This window comes from Adiantum capillus-veneris, chromosome 11, assembly GCF_014529385.1.
Source record: "Adiantum capillus-veneris isolate H3 chromosome 11, ASM1452938v2, whole genome shotgun sequence".
NCBI classification, from domain to species: domain Eukaryota; kingdom Viridiplantae; phylum Streptophyta; class Polypodiopsida; order Polypodiales; family Pteridaceae; genus Adiantum; species Adiantum capillus-veneris.
Genome location: NC_140941.1, coordinates 40,521,842 through 40,544,137, shown reverse-complemented (window position 1 = coordinate 40,544,137; position 22,296 = coordinate 40,521,842). Strand labels below are relative to the sequence as shown.

At 44.5% G+C, this 22,296-nt stretch overlaps 1 protein-coding gene across 2 annotated transcripts; it reads right to left on the bottom strand.

Annotated features, from left to right (window-relative positions):
- Positions 1–1,580: 1,580 nt before the first annotated feature.
- Positions 1,581–19,127, bottom strand: CPSF73-I (cleavage and polyadenylation specificity factor 73-I). Of its 2 annotated transcripts, XM_086523028.1 has the most exons (5): positions 18,825–19,127; positions 10,152–10,249; positions 4,136–4,181; positions 3,890–4,039; positions 1,581–3,785 (listed from the first exon to the last, which is right to left on the bottom strand). In XM_086523028.1, exons 1-5 carry the CDS (start codon positions 18,981–18,983, stop codon positions 2,157–2,159), a joined length of 2,082 nt encoding a protein of 693 aa, XP_086379154.1. In that variant the 5' UTR covers positions 18,984–19,127; the 3' UTR covers positions 1,581–2,156. The 2 variants fall into 2 exon arrangements, with proteins under 2 accessions (XP_086379154.1, XP_086379155.1); XM_086523029.1 differs by lacking the exon at positions 10,152–10,249 and having other exon boundaries at positions 18,825–18,959.
- Between the last annotated feature and the right edge of the window lie 3,169 nt (positions 19,128–22,296).

The window sequence follows — 22,296 nt, the reverse complement described above, 5'->3', positions numbered from 1 at the left end:
CTTTTGATGATGAGAGATTTGCACGTTTTTCTCTACCACTTCTCTATGGCCTTCTTAGGCCAAAAAGCTACAATGGAATGTAAACTTTCTCAATACAAATACATTGAATTTCAAGCTTACCTTGGTACTTGTATTAATTGTTCATTCATAGAGAAGACTTCAAATAGTTATAAGAATCATATTGTATTGATGTCTCGTTATGGATAAATAAAAACATTAAGACAGCTTTGATTGAGAAGCTAGAAAAACCAATGCGATCGATAGCCTAGATTTGATTTTTTTATGGTATGAAAGCGACAAAACACACACAAGAGAAACCGTGAGATATGCCTCCAACATTCAACATGCAAACGTTTAAATACAAGAACAAACACAGGACCCTATTACAAACGTGTAACCAAATTTTGGAAGCACTCATTGTACAAGATACAAAGCACTTGCAACTAGCTGCCAAATTAGAGATTTTAGTCAAATTGCTTAACCTAATCTACCAGCTCAAAGAATCTACATTTATCAATACTTTTAGGTTATAAAGGGTACATTAAAAATCTTTGAATAGCTTCCTATCAATGCGAGTTCTAGCTTCTTGAGTCTCTCTCACAAGTGATTTGCTATTCAAACATATATGATTCATGCCTAGAAACTCATATTTTTTTAACATATTTTTGAGCATTGCCTATTGTAAAGGTCTAAAAAATGACATTGTAGAAGACATGGCACAAACTTGAATACAATATGGTTAAAAATCATGAGAAAACCCCAATTTTCTATCCAACAGATGATTAATAAGTTGACTCCAAACATAAAAGAACATTGTAAGCTCAGTAATTGCCTCATTGAGGTTCCTTTTGACCAATCATGATACTTGCAATTTCAGTGTATTGTTTATGCCAAGAAAACAAACGAAGAACAAGATAATCATGTGTGAGGCCCTCTCATATAACTGTGTACTCGTCCATTTTGGGATATGATCTTTTCACTCATTGAGCAAAAATCTAAAGGCTAATATTTAAGAGCCATTAACCTTTTTAACAAGCAGAAGTGGCATTTTGGATGAATGATGCTTTTTTTATAAGAGCTGTGAGTTCTAAGTGTACCCATCCCTAAGGCAATAAGGGTTTGCTGCCCATGGTCTCGTCCCCCCCCCCCCAACCAACAATTTGCGCATACAAACGCATGTGGACTCCATGCCCCTATTACAAACAAATCTCTTTAACATTATACCACAATCCAAAAACAAGGTGAAGCCTTCTTTAGTTGGTGAATGGGTCCTTTTATTGAAGGACCACATTGACTTTCTTTACAATGCCTTTACAATGGCACAAAAAAGATTTGTACACCTTTGTCCCTTCTCCTCTGAGGCATATCTAAACATGCCACCAAAAGGCTCAACATACACATCACAAAGAAACCTTCTCCTTTTTTAGTAGACATCTCATTATCATCATAAAACACTAAAATGAAAGAGAAGTCATGTAAGGCTGTGAAATGAAGGGACCTGTTCATAAACTGAAAACCAAAGAAGATTTCAATTGTTCGCATGAAAATGTAGGTCAAATTAAAATGAAGGGACTCATTGATAAACTAAAAGCAAAAAAGATTTCAATTGTTCACATGAAAATGCAGGTCAAATAAGTGGAGGAAATATCTTTTTCTGCAAGCCAAAAAGTTAGCCTCGGTACAACGATGACAATGAAACATTGATGTCGCATGTAAAACAAGATGTAAAGGTATCACCAACAAACAAACTTGTATAGTCGAGGGCAGTGTAGGACAGCCAGGTGCAATGAGGGGGGCACAAAAAAGGCACTCATACCCTTCCACACGAGGGAGGCATCACAAAGTTAGAAAGCAATGCACTGGCCATCCAAGCATTGAAAGCATTATCTTCCTTGGACATGATTTGTATATCTATCAAAGAGTACAGCCATCTCTGACCCTCATCTTGACATGTGTGTGCATCTTTGATTCATTCAAAGCCCGTTTTCCATTGTAAGGAAGAAGCTTCAGCTTGATATGGTCCCCTGACTCTGCTCCATCCATTCTGACATGTTTTCCTTCTATGGTAGAATCTTCAGCTTTTAAACTTAGATGGTTCACAAGGACATGGACAGACATATTCAGGGCCAGAGAACATTTGACACCGTAAACCATGTCTACAAACTTAGTGGGTGCAAGGCACTTTGTATCCTTCCAAATGCTAACTTTATCCGCTCCTTCACGTTCTCATTCTCGCATTCAATGGTTTTGGTGACATAGTCTACAACTGCAGACACTCCATCAATAGCAATTGTGAATTTTTGCTGTTCCTGGTCCAATTTTACATCCCCAAATAGAGATGTAAACAACGACTGCACTATCTTGAGACCATTTTTCAAAGCTGCGCTCTCCTTTTGATCTACACCATTCGGCTCTGGCAAAGAGAGGGGACGAGTGTTCAGCTTTAAGATCGTGGCCACAATAGAGTCAGCTACCATGTCACTAACTGGATCTGACACCCATTGCAAAACGACAAAATCTGCTCCCTCCTGACCTACAGTAACTTTATCATGTACATTCAAAGAAGGGAATTCCGCCTCAGGCAACATTACCACCTTCTCAAACATTTGCTGTAGCCGATGCTTCAGCACAATAAATGCTCCTTTGTAGGGAACAGACTGGCGTTGCATGACACTGCCCGTGGTCAGCTGAGTGTAGACATGCAAATCTTCTGGAGACATCAGCTGGTATGTAAACCCCTTCCTTACTAATAACCCACTCACTGAGTCTCCTTCTTTAGGAACTTTCTCAGCCAAGCGACCGATCGCTTTCGCTGTCTTCTCCCCTTTGAAGAACATTTCCACTGTTTGACAATTCTTCGGGGACAGGACATTTACATTCTGCTCTGCAAATTGTGTCTGCAGTTTTGCCTTAAGGCGGGCCATCTCGTTGGCCTCACCATGCACAAGGATTATGTTGGGTGGTCTCAGCTCACTTAGAAAGGCATTTGTCTGGTTAAAATCGGCATGAGCCGAAAAAGATATATACTCCACCTGAATATTCCGAGGGACAACAAGCCCACTCATCAGTGTCACCTCCTTAGGCTCGTTCAAGATGATTTTGGCAAGACTACCCTCCACAACGTAGCCAGGTAGCACACAAGCATTTTTCTTGTCTTGGCACCATAATTCAAAGAGTTGCCTTGATAATCCATTCTGAAGACCTCCTGGACTTGCCATGACCACGGAGGGTCCAACATCATCAAAACTTTCAATATTTTTTAAAGGGTGAATGTGTGTAAAATTGAAAGGATTAGAAATACCATACTGAGATTGTATTTTATCATTCATCCCATTTATGTATGTTTGGTAAACTGCCATACATTTCTTGGCAAGGGGTGATGCATAATAAATTGGGACATTATGCAGCTCTGGATGAAACTTCCAGTACTCATCAAGAATCAAGAGGAGCTCTTGAGCCCTGCCAAGGGCAAAAGCAGGAATGAGCACCCGCCCTCCTTGAGCAACAGTCTGATGAACTATATCCGTGAATCTCTTCTCTCGCACTGCACGTGGTTGATGAACTTGAACGCCGTATGTAGATTCAACTATACAGACATCAGGAGAAAACTGAGGCATTTCAGCAGCCCTTAGATGGCGGTCCTCCTCGCGAGAGTAGTCACCAGTGTATAGAACTCTTACGCCAGCAATATCAACCATAAACATTGCAGCACCCAAAACGTGTCCAGCAGTGTAACACCAAAACTTGATCCCATTAACCTCTACAGTTTGGTGAAAGTCCAGGACCTGCAAAATTTTGACACAGACTCCCTTCAGATGTAAACATTAAGCTGTGGGGCTAAAGAGCCCTCAGTCAGAACCCATTTATTTCTGCATCAAACAAAAGGCACCTCAATCTTATCCATTGACCGAGTTATATCCTGCTCATCGTACAGCATATCTTCAACAGAAACCTTGCTGACCTTTACGTAATCAGAAAGTATGAGCCTGTATATCGCTTTGGTTGCATGAGTCATGAAAACACGTCCTTTGAATGTGGTCTGCATCAACAGAAGCAAGTCAATAACAGATCCTAACTGGTACAAACTGTGATGGCAGAGACGCAAATGTATTCCATTAGATGCCGAGTAACTAACCTTCTCAATGAAGTATGGAAGAGAAGCACAATGGTCCAGATGAAAGCTGCAAACAGAACTGGGGTTAGAGGAGGAAAACTATTTTGCAATGGGAAAAAGTAAGATCCATAAAGCAATGTTACACTTGAATACCACATGCTTCTCAAGAAATGCTCAAGACAATGGCATCGTAAGTCAACTTAACACCGAGTTTTTTAAAATACGTGCAAAGCTAAACATATATGTTTTCAATAACATTTGAATGCCACAAGCTTCTCAAAAAATGCTCAAGAAAATGACATCATGATTCAGAGTTTCTTTAAAAGACACCGAGTTTTTTTAAAAGACATGCAAAGCTAAACATATCCGTTTTCAATAACATTTGAATAGCACAAGCTTCTCAAAAAAGGCTCAAGAAAATGACATCATGATTTGGAGTATCTTTAAAAGACAACCATAGCGAAAACATGTTTCCATTCATTCCTTGATTATCACCAGGCATGTTTTCACAACAAGCCACTACCCTTCAAAAAATATGCAATGGACCACAAAAAAACACAAGAGAACACAGAAATTCCCAGCCTTGACACTAGCTAGCTGATCAAGAAGGATAGTGGCTCATGTCTATTGGCTCATGTCTATTGCCACAAGAATGTTAAAGCTTGAGTAGTTTCACTAGGAATTGCAGAGATAATGCTAGAGATTAATGCTAATAAAAAGTAGTCATTTCATCTTTCACACACTCAGATAAAACAACAATTGTAAGAGTACATAAATCACAATCCCACAAATTATAATCAACTTTTATGTACATATCATAAAGTCACTCAGTAGAGTACTCTCAGCCTGTCAGCACCCCCAAAATCTCTGAGAGAAGTTCGTTGACTCTATTCTCTTCTGGGCAATTTGTGACAAAGGGAGTGGAGTGGCTCCTCTCTCGTGCAGCATGCACCACACTAGATTCAACGTCAACTTCTGGAATAGTCGGAGCTAAGCAAAAAACCTCAAGGTAAAACTCTAGTGTATGTGCCTGGTCCTCCTCCTCCATCCACTTTCTATCAAGGGCAAGGATTAAATCTCTTGCAAGCTCTGATACAGCTTGTTTGAGCCTGTGGAGGAATAATCAGACTAGCATTCATGATTAAGAGATAACACTTAATTGACACAATGATAGAGAAACAAAAATACACTAGCTTTACATAAAGATTAAAAGTGGATACAAGCATGCTCCTTACGTAGGAGAGAAATGGCATCCAGGGCTAGTACACTCTGTAGTACAATGGAATAAGCATCCCTACAAGAGTGGGTCGACCCTATAAAAGATAAGTTTCGGCTCCATATACAAGCAGACCCGCCACCTAGACATCACATGAATCCATGTGTCATGTCTAAACACATGAGTAGCTGCCACATGAGCTCCATGTAGACAAGCATCCACATGTCTATCACATGGGTAACTGCCACATAAGCTCCAGGTAGACGAGGGTAGATACATACCAACATACTGTCAGAGTGTGCAGCAAAAGGGGAGAGGATGGCGAAAATGGAACACCATGAGACACACACACACACACACACACAGATGGTGGAAGGCTGGCAAGCCAATATACTCCAGATGGCGAACATGTACAATGATGAGACAATGGAAAAGAAGGCGCCCCTGCTCCTATATATAGGAGAACAGGGGCAGGTCAGGCAAATGCCTAATAAATCACCCTACCTAATAAATGACCCTCCAATATAAATGGGGGAATGTGAAGTGACCAAAACAGGTCTAAGTGGGCAATGTGCTGAAACAACCCTAAATGTGTCTGAGATCCTTGTGCAGCAGGTGTACGGGTGGCCAACCCACAACCAAGGGCCAGTGCACGTGAAAGTGAGGAGCCTGTAGACAGGGTACGAAGCATCTGGTGATGACAAAAATCTAACACCCCCCCTCAACAACAGATGCGGAGAAGCTGTCGAGGAAGAAATGCAACACACCTAGTAAATCTGGAGAAGAAGTGAATCCCGGAGAAGAGGATGATGACGCCAGCCAAACAACACGACAATCCGTACAGCACCAATGTGATGATGACCGAAGGTAAGGCAAATCTGATCAAGTCACACAAGGAAGCTGATGAAGTGGCAAGCTACGGAAGAAGTCGCTGAAGAGTATATATATAAGGAAGTGACCTAAGATGAGCGTTCAATAGCTCATTGGTGATGATCACCACTTAGATGGAGAAAATCCAGTGTAGCAACATGAGACAAGACATGGAAAATGTGGGGACCCGCACTGAAGAGGAACACTCTGACCACAAGGAGAGGAAAACTGCCAAGGTGGGAAACCGGTAGCATATCCAAGTCAAAGAAGCTCGAGCAAAAGAGGGAGGAAGAGCAGGAAAAAGAGGCTCAATAGGGAAGGCATCGTCCACCATAGGAGACAAGATGACAGGATAAGCAATCCATCCATGTAGAGACCGTAGTATCTGCAATCTTCCGAGAGAAGAATCGTCTTGGGGGTATATATAAGTTGCAATATGATCTGTCGTTCCATGGTACACACAATATTGGACAAAAGAGAAGGAGGAGATCCTGGGAAAAGTCAACCTGTGGGAGCACATCCATCACCGGGGTCTGGACAAAAAATATCCAAGAGAGAGTCTGCAAGTGCAAGTCAAGAATACACGCGTCAAGAAAGAAATCCCCCCCTTGAGAGGTAATCAAATGCGGTGAGGAGGACAACTGAGAGGATGCAAGGGGAAGAATGACCGGAGATGTAGAAGTCATAGCCTCCGAGTAGACCAGCAAAGCAAGAAACATCCATGAGGTAGGGGTTTGAGCAAAACGCCAGTTGATGGAATTACCGGATGCCGAGAAGGTAAGGTGATGGCTTGTAAATACACTGAGACTGTAACAAACAGCTGACGTGTCAAAGCCTAAAGAATGGAGCCAACTTACAGATGAGAGCAGAAACCCTAACCCTAATTTCTGCCAGAAACCCTAACTGTTGAAACCCTAACCCTAAAACCTGCAAACCCTAATTCTAGAAACCCTAAGAAGAACAAGCAACAGAAGAAGAAGTCCTACCAACTTATGGGGATCCCGTCCGATGGGGTCCCAAGTGGCATAAAGGCATTAAAAATAAAGCAGAACACACTCAAAAGACTTTGCACATCAAAATATGATGATGTGGCACCTGTACGGACGTCCCGGAAATCGCGGCGGATTTTTTAGGGAAATCCCGAAATTTTAGGAAAGTGATTTTTTGGGGTCAGCTTTTCATATTTGATGCTTTTAGGCTTTGGGCCTTTAATATGAGCCTTGGGGGCCCTCTCTGGCACTCTTCAGCACGCAGATTGCAGAGGAGGTGCTCCCCGGGTGTTGTACTTTGCGAATCAGCAGTAATATAAAGAAATACCGAAAGGGGCACCAAGGTTTGGGGCCAATACTCTCTGGGGTGGAATTTCGCCACTCCTTGTCGCGTGTCGTCTCTCTCTCTCTCTCTCTCTCTCTCTCTCTCTCTCTCTCTCTCTCTCTCTCTCTCTCTCTCTCTCTCTCTCTCTCAGTTCAGTTGTTATTGAAGTGCTAAAAGTCTGTTCAGTCTGTTCTTTTCTATTGACACGTGGTGCCTGCCTTGTGAAAGAGACCAAGGGGCAAGGAGCGGGGCTCCGGCTGTCCAAGATCAGGAGGAAGAGGAGGCTGAAGCAGATGAGGAACGCTGGTCAAAGGAACTGCTGTCCTGCGTTTTTGGCTGCCCTTCTGCAACAAAAACGCAAGGACAAAAGCTCGCGAAAAGCGCTAGAGCAAAGGAGAAAGGTCAAAAAATTGTCTGCTGCACAAAAACGCAAGTGCCAATGCTGGCTGAAAAACGCTGGTGCAGAGGAGGGGCAGCAGGTGGCGATCAAGGAGGAGGGAGTTGGCGATAGCAGAGGGGTGCAGAAGAGGCCACAGATCCACAAAACGCTGGGGCTACAAGCAAAAATGCTGCTGCCAGGAAAAAGTCGCTGGTGGAGGAGGGAAATCCTTCGCGATGAAATCCTCCGCAAGGTCCTCCCAGGGGATGGCGATGGCAAATCCTCAACCTAGAAGCTCTGATACCATGTGAGAGTGTGTAGCGGAAGGGGAGAGGATGGAGACAATGGAACACCATGAGACACACACAGAGAGAGAGAGAGAGAGAGAGAGAGAGAGAGAGAGAGAGAGAGAGAGATGGTGAAAGGCTGGCAAGCCAATATACTCCAAATGGCGAACACGTACAATGATGAGACAATGGAAAAGAGGGCGCCCTTGCTCCTATATATAGGAGAATAGGGGCAGGTCAGGCAAATGCCTAATAAATCACCCTACCTAATAAATGACCCTCCAATATAAATGGGGGAATGTGAAGTGACCAAAACAGGTCTAACTGGGCAATGTGCTGAAACATCCCTAAATGTGCCTGAGATCCCTGTCCAACAGGTGTACGGGTGGCCAACCCACAACCAACGGCCAGTGCACGTGAAAGTGAGGAGCCTGTAGACAGGGTGCGAAGCATTTGGTGATGAAAAAAATCTAGCACATACACCAAGAGATAACAAAGAGAGGGGTCATTTAACAAAGCCCACAGACCCAACAAAATATCCATTGTAGTGACTGACTGTAGATGCATTATCTATGCACCCCTCTCAATTTTTCCACCCTCTACATCCCCTTGCAAGCCACAAAATGAAGCAGCAGTCCGAGGGAAATCAAAGCAAGTACCAGTAAGATCAGCAAGTCAAGGCAGCACAGGAACATACTCCCAGTAACAACTAGGAAGCAGACCAAAACTAGAAAGACTGCCATTGATGACCGGATTGAACTCACGGCACCAGCGTCAAATGTGTGCCTACGTGGCACCAAAAGCCAAAGGACTTGTCTCAAGCACCATGTCTGGGGCTTGATACTCAAATCTGATAGTAGCCACAGCCGACAATCCGCACATCAATGATCTGCCCACCTCAGTAAGGAGAACCCTGCACCAAATCACGAACTTCCTCTCTGCTACGAGGCATGTGTATAGTCAGACGTACGAGGGAGACAGTTGACCTCAATCCCTAAGCTCACATTTTCCTCTGCAGTCTTTCTGAGAAGGCAGAGCCAGGTCTTCCATTTGTGCCTACTGCTACGGGTGAATACCTCAAAAGGAGAAGCAGGCATAGGAGAGCCATCACAAAGCGAGAGTCAACGGGAAAGCGTGTGCGCGCCACAATGTGATGATTTGTGCATGCAGAACCGGGCAGGGTAGTGTGTGTGCACGTGTGTGGCTGCATAGACGCAGACAAGGACTGAGCTGATCTGTGAAAGCAGGGGAGGGGGTGAAGAAGGGGGAGGGGGGAGCCGGGGTGAAGGGGCAAGGGTGATGTCGTTCTTAGCAGAGCAGAAAGCGCACTTTAATCCAGAGAACTCAACAAGGCCTAGAGGATGAGGCCCCATAAAACTATACAAGGATAGAAGGGCTGAAGCCCCCAACATGCCCACAAATTATGAAGACTTACCAAAATTAAGTTGACAATGCTGCCAACAATTACCCACAGATAAATATACCTTCTCCATATTAAAATGCCGTCAGGTATCCATTTACAATAAGAGTCTTTGAGCCATTATGCATGCTCCGTAATCTTTATGACATCTAACACCAAACTAATTTTGCAGTTAAGTAACTTTTTGTGCCAACAACTTTTTTCAGGCTCTCTCATCAGAACATAACTTTTTTAAGCTTCATACTTGCCAGGAGCCAAACGATCAATGGCTCTTAGTTCCATGGCAATTTTGTCACTTAAACCCAGTCAATGGCACTTCAGTTATGTCACTTGGGTCGAATTGTGATTCCAGCCCTGCCAATATTGTCATGTCCAGCCCTGCAAATATGCTCATGTCCTTCCATCCTCTCTCACCTTACCCATGCCATTATACCACACTCTTATTTTTTTTCAAGCACACACAAACTAACTATAAACACACGACAATATCTTCCCTTGATCACTAGGATTACCTTTAAATAATAATCTACTTGCAAAAGTATGCCACTTACTGAGTAACTAGCAGTACATCAATAGTCGAAGGATCAATTTCATCAAAATAAGGCAATGCAGCCATTCCTGAGTACCCTGGATGGATTCCGCAGTCAAACTAGAGGCACGCAAAGAAAACATATACATTAGCACATCAGCATACAACCCTCAAACAATCCAACACCCTTCCTGCTATTTTATCTATTTAATAACTGGCAAGCAGTACAAAATAATCATCAGACTGTTATCTCTTACAAGATGGGCTATTCATCATTAGACTAACAATGTTGAAAATGATACATAAACATCAGCCAGATACTGTACATAGCAGACACCTCGTCCCCTCACGACATGAGTGCACTTGTACTAACTACAAACTTTTTTGTATCACAACATAATTGCATGTAATAGTACCAGTTTGTACATAAAACTGGCCTCTTTTTCCCACTTGCCTACGGGGAGAGTTTTCCGTTTTACTGACTTGAGGTATTTAACAGCTACGTAGCCCTATGTTTGCCTGAGTGGTGAATATACTAGTGGATCTTGCAGAAGCAGATAGGGCAGAGAAGAAAACATTACTTTCTTCTAGTTGTTTTTGGGCAAGCTTTTCCTGATTAGAATATCTTGGGTGGGCAGCACATATTGACAGAGATCTCAGGACATGCATGGTATGTGGAGGTGGGGTGGAGGACGAGGAACACTATGTATGCAGACGATCATTTTCACAGGACAGCCCACAATTAAGAATGCTATTGGAAAACAGCTGGGTCGCTTGTTACTAGAGTTTCATAGACATAGAGAGACTCTCCTCCAGTCACCCACATCCACCAATGGTGGGGGCACAGCTCACGGGCTTCTTTCAAAGAGCTTCCCCTGGTTCCACCCACTGACATTCAAAGAAGGATCACTCTACAGCAAGCATAGATTGTTGAGCTCTCAAACATCGACGAGCAAGAGGATACCAAGCCCAAAGAGTAGATCACCGGGCCATCCCGGAGATACGCCTACGACATGAGCAGACCAGATAGAGGGTGAAAGAGAAGGCCTTCTCATATCAGGGTCCAGACTTTGCATACATGGTTTGTAGGTTGCTTAAGGCCCTCTATGGCCTCAAGCAATCCCCTCGAGCGTGGTACTAGAAGATTGATTCCTTTTTCCTACAACACTCCTTTCACAGATATTTTGTTGATGTAGACTTGTACATTTACCGTGAGGGAGGGTTAGTGACACTTATTATACTCTACGTCGATGATCTTGTGATTACAGGTAGCCATGTTGAGCACATCCGCAGTATTATGGCAACCTTGGCAGAGGAGTTTGAGATGACAGATCTTGGCTTGCTTCATCATTTTCTTAGATTGGAGGTTTGGCAGACAGAGGGAGGCATCTTCCTCTCTCAAGAGCGGTATATCCAGAAATTATCAGAAGCATTTGGTATGACCGATTGCAACTTTATCTCTACTCCCATGGATCCCAATCAGAAGTTGGCACGGTCTGATCTTCCTCTTTTAGCAAATGCAACAGAGTATCGAAAATTGGTTGGTTCTCTCATTTGGGTCCTCAACACCCAATTTGATGTCAGTTTCCTCGTGGGTCTTCTCAGTTCCTTTATGCAGAAACCCGCCAAGTTACACATGCAGCAGGCCCTGAGGACCCTGCGTATTTGAAGGCGACCAAGTCATTAGGCATTCAGTATGCGACAGGAGGTACAGATTCCCAGGTCATTCCACGAGGATGGAGTGATTCAGATTGGGAAGGTGATCCAGATGGACGACGGTCAACCACAGGTTTTACCTTTTCTTTTGACTCAGGAGCAGTTTCATGGAGCAGCAAGAAACAGCTAACAGTTGCCTTGTCTTCCACAGAGGCAGAGTATCGAGCTGTTTGTAGTGCTACATGTGAGTCCGTGCGGATTGGGAGGCTACTTTTGGAGATGGGCTTTCCGCAGCAGACGACCATTATGTACTCCGACAACCAGAGTTGTATTGCCATTGTGAGGAACCCGGTGTTTCACGCCCGGACCAAGCATATAGAGATTCAGTACCATTTCGTTCGTCAGAGACCAAGGATGGCTCTATCCGATTAGAGTAGATCCTGACTTCGGATAACCCTACTGACATCTTCACCAAACCTCTTCCATAGACGACATTATCCGCTCATGCCAGCTCCCTTGGACTCCTTGCACGTCCAGGAGCTGAGAGTTCATCTTTCTGTCCAGTGGTAGCTCCGATATCTCCCAGGGAGTAGATCAGGGAGTGGGGGTTGTTTTGTGGCTGTGCCCGGCCATACCTGAGGTAGACGTACCTGTTCTCGACGATGCACCTCACTACTATGATGCCCACCCAGTAGGCTGGCATGAGGCCGGACCCCCGTTCCTAGGGATTCCCAGAGTCAGAGTCTTGAGTCATTTGCAGTCATACTACTAAATATGTGTGTCCCTAGTCACTTTTAGTGAGTTTGCATATTTATTAGCTATTTTACCCAATTATGGGGTCGTGGGGTTCTCTTGGCTAAGTAGGGCACTGGAGTTTGTCCTATATGTTGAGTTATGTAGATTACCAGCGTTTTGGGCTCTCATTGTCTCCCTAACGTTTTCTCTCTCTAGCGTTTCTAGTTCGTTGCTCATCCTCTCTCTAGCGTTTTCTTGCAGGCACATCGATCTCCACATACTTGCGTTTTTGCACTTCAATCTCTCTTCCAGCCTCTAGCGCTTCCTCTCCCAAGCGGTCTACACACCTTCGAGGTGGTGCCACACCCTCGGTGAGATGTGGTGCCCGTTCGGTGGGCAGTACGCGCTTGTGTCTTTATAACGAGGAGATCCATCGCGATAGATACGAGATTTATTCAGAGTTACCGAGGAACGGATTTATTCATGCCTAGAACGCCGGAACAGCTTTCCGGCCGGCTGGAGACTCATGGAACGCCCCAGAGGCAGCCGTTCCAACAGTCTGCTGGAAATCGGAATGAACGGTCTGGAACGGCTGGAAAAGTCCGGAACGGCTGGAACGGCTGTTCAAAAAAGACACACATGGATTGTAAAGATATGCGACTGCTACTATGGACACATTTGTGGATGTTTTGGAAACCCCTACAACTTTGCTCAAAACAAACGTGCACATTGGGAACAAATGCGGTCGGTACAATGGACATATCTATGGATGTTTTGAAAGCCCTGAAAATTGTGCTCATAGTAGACACACGTGAATTGGGAACAAATGCGACTACTACGATGGGATGGTTAGAGGTAATGGGTATTGGACACACCATACTATCATCATAGATGATTCCTTCATAATAGAAGCCTCTATCTAGCCCTTAGCCTCCAAAATCTATGTTAGTGACACAAGTAGATATAGTTGACAATAGCCCTAAAGGCTAAGCTTGCAAAAGCTTTTGCACGGGCAATAGATGCAGAAATTTGAAAAACACATAGTGAAACTAGGTATAGAGAGATGTGAAGCATAAAATTTTCTTGTATAGAAAGATTCAACAAAACATAGAATGAGACTAAGTACAAAAATATGTGAAGCATAACGTTTTCTTGTATCCAACTTTATCTTATGTAGCTTGAACAATGCTACTGCAAGAGGAGTAAGTGGAGAGTACTACAAGTCTACAAGAGTCATGATGTACTTCCAGATTTAGAGATCTCACCAATGTGTTGATGCTTATGCCACTGATGTTTTCCTTGCCTGGGCATTGTGTTTGCTAAATGTTGTGTATGTGCTATGTACTTTGGGCGCCGCACATCCTGATCAAGTCATAATAAGGTTGAACGGTCTTCGAATCGTGTTTTTTGTGGGTATTAGAGTCAAAGGACTCTAGTACTACTTGTATTCAAACACATAACACTAAAAAAAACAATATTTGGGTGTTTTTTAGCCTCCTGTTCCGCGCCGTTCCCGTTCCGGACCCATTCCCGTTCCCCCGTTCCGCAGGGAGGCCCGTCGCCGTTCCCGTTCCACGATCCGGGTAACTCTGGATTTATTGGCTGCCCATCACGGAGGTGTCTTGATCGCGGTTGCAGACGAGTCTCTCATCTGATTCACCTTCTTTCTGCTGCACCTTTGACACATACAAGAAGTGGTTTTGGAGATAGAAGAATCCCCCTCTCCCTGTCAAATACAACTCCAACATGCACTAAAACATCCACTTGGTCTGCTACATATCGGATGAACGGGAGTCCACTTAAGCTACAAGTAGAACTTCCATCCTTGGATGGAAAAGAAAAAAATCAAATAACGTCCTCTACTTCTAGGAGTGAAACCCCCCTCTGTCATCCATAATCCACAACCTTGTACAAAAGTGCAACCAACCTACTACCCATCAGGTAGATAGCTCTATCGACAATTCCAAGAAAGACGTACAATTACAAAAGGCATAGCAAATCTACCAATCCATCTCTTTAAAGAAAACATAGCCATAGAAACCTACTCTAGAAGTGTTGAAGAAGATCCTACTATTGTCCAGACGCCAAACACTCCTCTCTAAAAAAGAAGGCTAGAAAAGAAATTGTTCCCCCTTTGGATCCAAAAGCCGCATGCATGGGCCCCTTGCGGAAAGGCACGCCAACAAATCTCCATCTGGGAAAACCGGAACAATCCAGCAATGCTTCACATCTTGAAATTTCCATGGGGTTCCCCTCGGTGAAGAGAGGTTGGGGTAATCAAGGGTGTAAAACAGGAAAGTCATAGACGAGGGTCCATAGCCACCACATACCCAAATCAGCCCCAAATTGGATACAAAACGGCAATACACAGCAATTGTTCGATCAAGCTTCTATCTCAATCAAGTCCAAAACGGTAATACCCAGCATCCAAGGTGGTCGTGCCACCTAGGGCTCTGATATCATGTCAATATAGGAAACAAAAGGTGCAATGAAGACAAGAACTGGCCTCCGATCCGATGGACACCTGGACTCCGATCTGGCTCGCTTCCTATAAGATTCTAGAGAGCACCTGCAATCATAGTTACACAGAACGAGAACAGGGAATGGGGGACAGGAAGGGGGGGGGGGGGGGGTCCGGGACGTTTCTGGAACGGGGGGCCCTCGGGGTGGCGGAACAGTAGCCTTGAGGGAAAGGGAGAGGGGGAGGGAGGGAGAGCATTGAGGGAGAGGGTGAGGTAGAGAGCTTGAGAGAGGGGGTTTAAAGCCCTTCTTTATATAGGAGAGGATGAAAATAACACCCCCCAAAAGTTCGAAAGACTTGCCCCAAACTGTAATTTTTTTAAATTTTGGCGTTCTGGATTTGCCATTCCGCGTTCCGGATGCCGTTCCGGCCATTCTGGCCCCCGTTCAGCCTGCTGTTCCGGTTATGCCTGGGAAGAAAACGGCGTTCCGGTCCCATTTCCGTTTCGAGGAGGCGTCGGGCTTGGGAACGCGTTCCGAGAACGGGAGGGCCCCGTTCCGCCCGTTCCCTGTTACTACGCCTACAATGCCACATGCATGAACAGGGGAACAGAGATCACTAAGGTAGCAAGAGAGAAGAAACACCTTTTTTCAAGGCTTGTCCACAAATACAATCTTCATGCTTACTCCCCTTAGGATATAGATCGGCACTCTACAAACAATCCCAGATGCAGGTCACCAATTGGATTTCTGCCAACAGGACAGTTTTCACCACGATACGAAGCATCACGCTTTGGACCGTGTGGAAGGCTTGATGTGCCCACATTCTGGGCTCACAGTCCTCCCCTACATCGACCATTTTGACAGCCATTTGGATTGAGCTACTGCATACTCTTCACAGTCAGTGGGACTCTTCAAACAGCTCCTCCAGGGTAGCGGAGCAACGTTGATGCATCTTTCTTCACACTAGGCGAGATCATCGGTTCTTTTCAGCCAGGATCATGCCCACATCACATGGCATTATCCACCCCCATAGTGGTTCATTTCACTCATCGTACAAACCACCTTGATATTTACATAGCCTACACATTGTTACCCTAATTTTGTATTTCCTATGGGTGATAAGCCATTGAGCATCTCCAAAGGTCTCTTATGTATACAAAATACAACCCCTCCCTCCCCCCCCAAGAAAAGAAGAAGAGACAGGACCTCTAAAAATGAGAGAGAGAGATCTGGAAGAAGGCTCTCCATGCTAATAACAAATGCTCAAACAAGTGACCAAGGGTGATTCAACATAGAACTCATTGGGATAGACCCAAGGTACACACAGCTGCTATTGCTACTGCCATCTACTCATGCACACGAGACCATTGACATGGCCTCAACATGGGCTGTCCTAGCCTCCTATGTGAGCAAGGCTCTGGTGGAATCTCCTCCTAGCAAGAGAACTAATCTGGAGGGGGACATGTCTAAGGGCATGGCTGCCATCTAGAGATCATGAGCTCGGGGTTTTTGCTTCCTTCCATGGCCAATAGGCTCTTGCAGGTTGGGAGTATCTTTTCCAGCCTTGCCTAAGTTTTCTTCGTTGCCCTAGAGGGCCTCAAGTGCCTTCTGCCCCATTTTCCCCTATTTATAGTCATGAGAGCTGGTGGACAGTTGACTGACCTACCCTTCTGGAGATATGTAGGTGTGGGCAAGGGCACAGGGGGAGAGTGTGCACAAGCCCAAGTTGCACGATGCCCCTTGGGCAGCATGCATAGTGTTTTCTAGTTGGAGGCCTAGCGTTTTTAGAGGAGCGAGCTTTGCGTTTTTGGCAGCCCACGCAGTCACGATCACCAGCACCAAGGCAGCATGCTAACAATCTTCATGTCATAGTTACAGGGAATGGCCATTTTCAGGTCCCTGTTCCGCGTTCCCATCCTAATTTTCCGTTCCGGATCCCCGTTCCGTGTTTCAGACGTGAGTATCCGAAACAAGGAATGGCATTTCATGCATGTTGCCGTTCCCCGTTCTGATTTCCCGTTCCAGGTAACTATGCTTCATGTGTAGCACGGAGTTCCACCTTGCGTTTTTCTTCTCAGGGCATCTATACAAAGACAATGCTATCATCCAATTGCAGAGCATCACATCATAGGTGCAGGCAATGAAAAAGAGTTGTTCTAAACATGGCTAGACATATGCCGACATAAGAAAACAACCTCACTCCATTGGAGCATAGCCACAAAATAGCCCTCACTCCCTAACACCTGTCCCTAGGAGAAACTAGGACCGGCTAGACAAATCTAGAGAGATGCCATAACTCTAACATGCCACACATGATTGATCAAGCGCTTGGTTGGTGAGAATGACTACTAATTAGAATGCTACAAGCATAAGAAGTTAACTACTTCCCATGGCTCTGATACTAGTTGTAAGGATAAAGGGGGGCTTGATAAGTGTAGCATTCATAATGATAACTAAGCAATGATCAATGGCACAACACACAAGATGTAGCAAGCTAAAAATGAACTATATTATTGACCATAAACTCACACAAGAAGTGTGTACAAGATGGACTACTTAAGCAGCAGTAGCTAGTGTAGTGCAAAGTGCTAGCACCAATACATTTGCCCCTAGGGGCACCAAGAGGCACCCCAAATCAGCCCTACAAAAGTGAGAACGACCCATGAGGCTAGGAAGGTTATACAACTCATTTGGATGCTAGTACAACTCATACACATCACATAGAAGTAACGTGACAAAATGCCACATACAATAGTAAAAGACAAGGGAAGGTATAGACCACATGCCAAAGGCTATATACCCAACAACATGCCCACATGGCATAATGCATTGGTGGAGATCTCGCTTGTATGACTCATAGAAGTTCCATGGACCTAGCCGACACTAAGGGCTCTTGAGGACCCTACTTATTTGCCACTAGTGGACAAAATTGTATAGCATGGACCCTATGGTTCTCCAAGAGAGGTGGTGTGCTCGATGCAATGGTGGACTAGACTATTTGGATTCTTTCTTCAATTAGGACCGAGATCCTTTGTCTTGTGGACCTAGGATCGGAGTTTTGGAGGTCATCTCAAGTTTCTACTCGAGATCTAGTGAGAAATGGCTTCTTTTTTATTGTATTCAGCCTTCTGAGGCTCTACTAGGTTCTAAAGGTCAGGGGGATGTCCGGTATCTATGGCACATTTGGCTAATTGCCCTATTTTTTGCTCAATCACTCGAGTTTCCCACATTTTTGGGTCGAGGGGTACTTTGCTGGGAGTGGGGCATATTACTTAGCCACCTATATGTGGAAGAGAGACACCTTTTTATAGGGGAGAGGGCGCCCCCTTCTGACAATTAGTGCAGAGAGAGCCATATACTCTCTTGTTTAGCAGAGTTGCCCAAAGGGCTTGTCTAATATCTCTCTTTTTCTCTCCATCTTCTCTCTGTCTCTCTCTCTCTCTCTCTCTCTCATGTCACCACACCTTCCACTGCAATTTGATAAGCTTTGCCTACAAGAGGCAATGCAGAGCTTTCTCCAAACAGACTCCATAATGTGCTCAAACTGTTGCTGTGTGGCGATGTCAATGCCCACCTTAAATCTCAGATGGCAATGAGTCTCACCAGAAGCTGGCCACATAATGGCACTCCTCCTCTATACCCACCAGAAACCGTGAGAATTGTGCCCTAGACAAAAAATCTAGAGCGTTGCAGGCAAAGTTTTGGAGCTAGGTCAAGAAAAACAACGGAAATGAGCAGGCTGCCCGAATCGCAGAATGTTCTTTTTTTTTTTCCTGGTTGGAGGAAAAAAGGGGGGGGGGGGGGGGGGGGGGGGGGAGGATAGAGAGAGAGAGAGACCCACCAGTACAGTCTTGCCTTTATAAGTCATGTAGACGCAGGAGCGCCCCACTTCATTGCCGGCTCCCAGAGGCGTGATGTCGAGCTTGTCTCCTCCGACTGTAGTGCTCATAGACTCCTTGCGCTTCAGCGTTTGCTGCAGGCTCTGCGTTGTCACGCTCATGGCTGCTGCTGGATTTTCCGGGAAATGTGTGTGTGTGTGTGAGAGAGAGAGAGAGCCAGGGAGAGAGAAAAGAAGAAGAGAATATCAATGTCGTTGGACTAGAGATGAACTCAAGACCTGTTAGCCTATTCAAGAGTGAAATGGCATAACCAATCTAACGACACTTGGGTGATAGAAAGATAGAAAGACTATAGCATTTTCCTCTTTTTATTCACTCAGGAAGAGAATTTTAACGTCTTAAGAAATTATCCCAAGAGACCTTCGACAAGAGTTGAACTCAAAGCCTGTTATTCAAGAGGGAAATGGCATAACCAATCTATCACACTTGGGTGATAGAAGGTTATACCATTTTCCTCTTTTTATTCACGCACTCACACATTCATATACACACACCCGAGAAGAAGAGAATTTTAACATCGTAGGAAACTATTCCAAGAGACCTTAAAGATCTATTCGACGAGAGTTGAACTCAAGGCCTATTATACAAGAGGAAAACGGCATAACCAATCTACCACACTTGGGTGATAAAAAGGTTATACCATTTTTCTCTTTTTATTCACGCACTCACACATCCATACACACACACCTAAGAAGAAGAGAATTTTAACGTCATAGGAAACTATCCCAAGAGACCTTAAAGATCTATTCGACGAGAGTTAAACTCAAGACCTGTTATTCAAGAGGGAAATTGCATAACCAATCTACCACACTTGAGAGAGAGAGAGAGAGAGAGAGAGAGAGAGAGAGAGAGAGAGAGAGAGCGCTAAGGCTGGGTTCACATTAAGGAGGCAGAAGAAACACTCCAAAAAGTGTTTTTTTCTAGTGGAAGAGTTGCAGAATGCGCACTTCCGCCACCCATTTGCTCACATAGAGGGTGGAACAAAAAGTGGCTCTATTTTCTTCCGTCGTGTATTGTGAACATTGGGCAACAACGGAACAAAGAGTGAAAGGAAGCAACATCTGCCAATTGCATCAATAAATCATAGTACAAACCATAGCACATAGTTTTGGGAATTTTTGGAAATACTTAATGTCACAACGGTGTTTTGAAATTTTTGGAAATATAAAATCTTGCAACTAGAGGTGTTTTGGAAATTTTGGAAAATTTGAAGGGCATTTTGAAAATTTATGAGAAAATATTTTGGGTATTTTGGGAATTTTCATACAGTAATTTTTCTTTTTTTCTAACCTTAGCATGAACGTTGGAGGGTGGGGAGGAGGGGTTGTTTTTTTTCTTAAATGTTAAGCACTAACGTTTGGGGGGTTGAAAATGGAAGGCTGAATAGCCAACTAGGAAAATGTTAGGCTACGTGGAGGGTGGAAGTGGTATTGGGGGGGGGGGGGGGGGGGGGGGGGAGGAAGCAAACCAAGCTTTTTCTGCCATCTGCTCTGCTGGCACTTGATGCAGCTCATTGCCGCCGCGCACTATGAACAGGCATGCTGACGTGCGTGCGTGCAGCCCGTTGGGAAGTTGTGATGCGGTCCACTGTGAACCTGCCCTAAGAAGGGAAGAGTGGAGCGTCTTAAACAAAATTTTGAACGTTACTAAAACTAGCTCATCGGATTATGAGTGATAAAATCACGAGGCTTGCCTATGATTGTCTAGCCTCAAAGTGGGGAAAGAGGCAGTCCCTTGATTTTTAGAGGGATGTCCAGGATAAAAATTGGGGAGACCCCTCCGCACTATCTCACACAGGCATGGCCCACGCCTTTTTTGGGGATCCCAATCATTGTGAGCCATCGATCTTGTGGCACGTCCCAAATTTACCAACATGCACGAGTTTATAAACTATCCCGAATTTACAATGCGGCACGTTTATCATAGAAGAGACCCTTCTCCCAATGCTTTCAACAAGCACGCACAAGTGAGGTGGTTAAGGAGAGAGGCTTGCAAAGGTGACATCCCGAGTTCGAATGCAGCGGCTGGGGGGGGGGGGGGGATGCCTGACTCTACAAGTTTTGCTGCACACAAGTTTACTTATTTTCTCGAATTACACAAAGCGCATCGGATAGCCCAGATTGCACCCGATCCCCGAAATGGGTGTGGGCCATTGATCCTCTCTTGCCCATGCCCGTGTGAGATAGTGTACCTCTCTCTCTCTCTCTCTCTCTCTCTCTCTCTCTCTCTCTCTCTCTCTCTCTCTCTCTCTCTCTCTCTCCTCGTTTTTTTGGACGAAACCTGCTCCAACGCTCATTTCTTGCACCTGGATCTTCCCCATAGCGTGCAAAACCTCCAATGCCCCACCGCATGCATGCTCAATAAACGAATTTGATCGGTCCCGCTAGTTGCCTCAATAACGTTGGAAACTACCCATATCCCCTTCCTCGTCCACGTGCCCCTTTGCTCCAACTACTTTGTGCAATTGCGCCAAGCCTACGCCGCGGTGTTGTGTCTGCTGCCTGCACTAGAGAAACCTTGTGGCCGACCGTGTGTGTGTGTGTGTGTGTGTGTGTGTGTGTGTGTGTGTGTGTGTGTGTGTGTGTGACAAGGGAAGGGGCAGAATGAAGTTGATCGAGCGAGTGCCAATGGGAGACCATGTCAATTGTGCAAGAAAAAGGGAGGCTAAGGCAAAAGTGTATGCATAGCTCTCCTTGCAAACTTAGTGACTCAGTCATTTCTTGATCTTCTCTCTCTCTCTCTCTCTCTCTCTCTCTCTCTCTCTCTCTCTCTCTGGGGGGTTCTTGTGTTTAGGATGTGTGTGTTGTTGTATTAAACTTAATACATATACACAAAAGAATTAATGTTCAAAAGACACCGGCTTCAGACAATGATTTGCACAAAAATGACTCAGTCTTAGATTCATTTTTGTAAATTATAATAAGAATGAGGCATCATTTCAATGATTCTATACAAAAGTGATGGAGCTATGGACGTCATCCAAGATGAATGAGTAGGGATCGAGTCAGATTGCAACATTGTTAGACCTATTTAAGCTAAGATAGAATTCTCACCTCCATCCATATAGTCAAGATAACAAGTTTGTTAGACTTGGCTACATATGATAGGTGTCAAAGAACCTATCAATTGTTATCCATATCAAAATTAAAAAAATTTAGCGTAGTTACTGTCCTAAATAGTCTAGAGGTATGAGAAAATCTCAAGTAATTTCCACTTTTTCTTGAGCTGAATCTCTAAAACTACATAGTAAATTCCACATGATCTTGAAAGCCTTAAAGTAGCCTTGAATTTTAGCTCCTTGAATTTTAGCCAAAATTTCAAAAAATCATTCTAACCATTCACAAGTTCACCACAATTTGTATGCAAAATCACAAAAGAGTGATTTGAGAAGCCATGTTTTGCAACTACAACCAT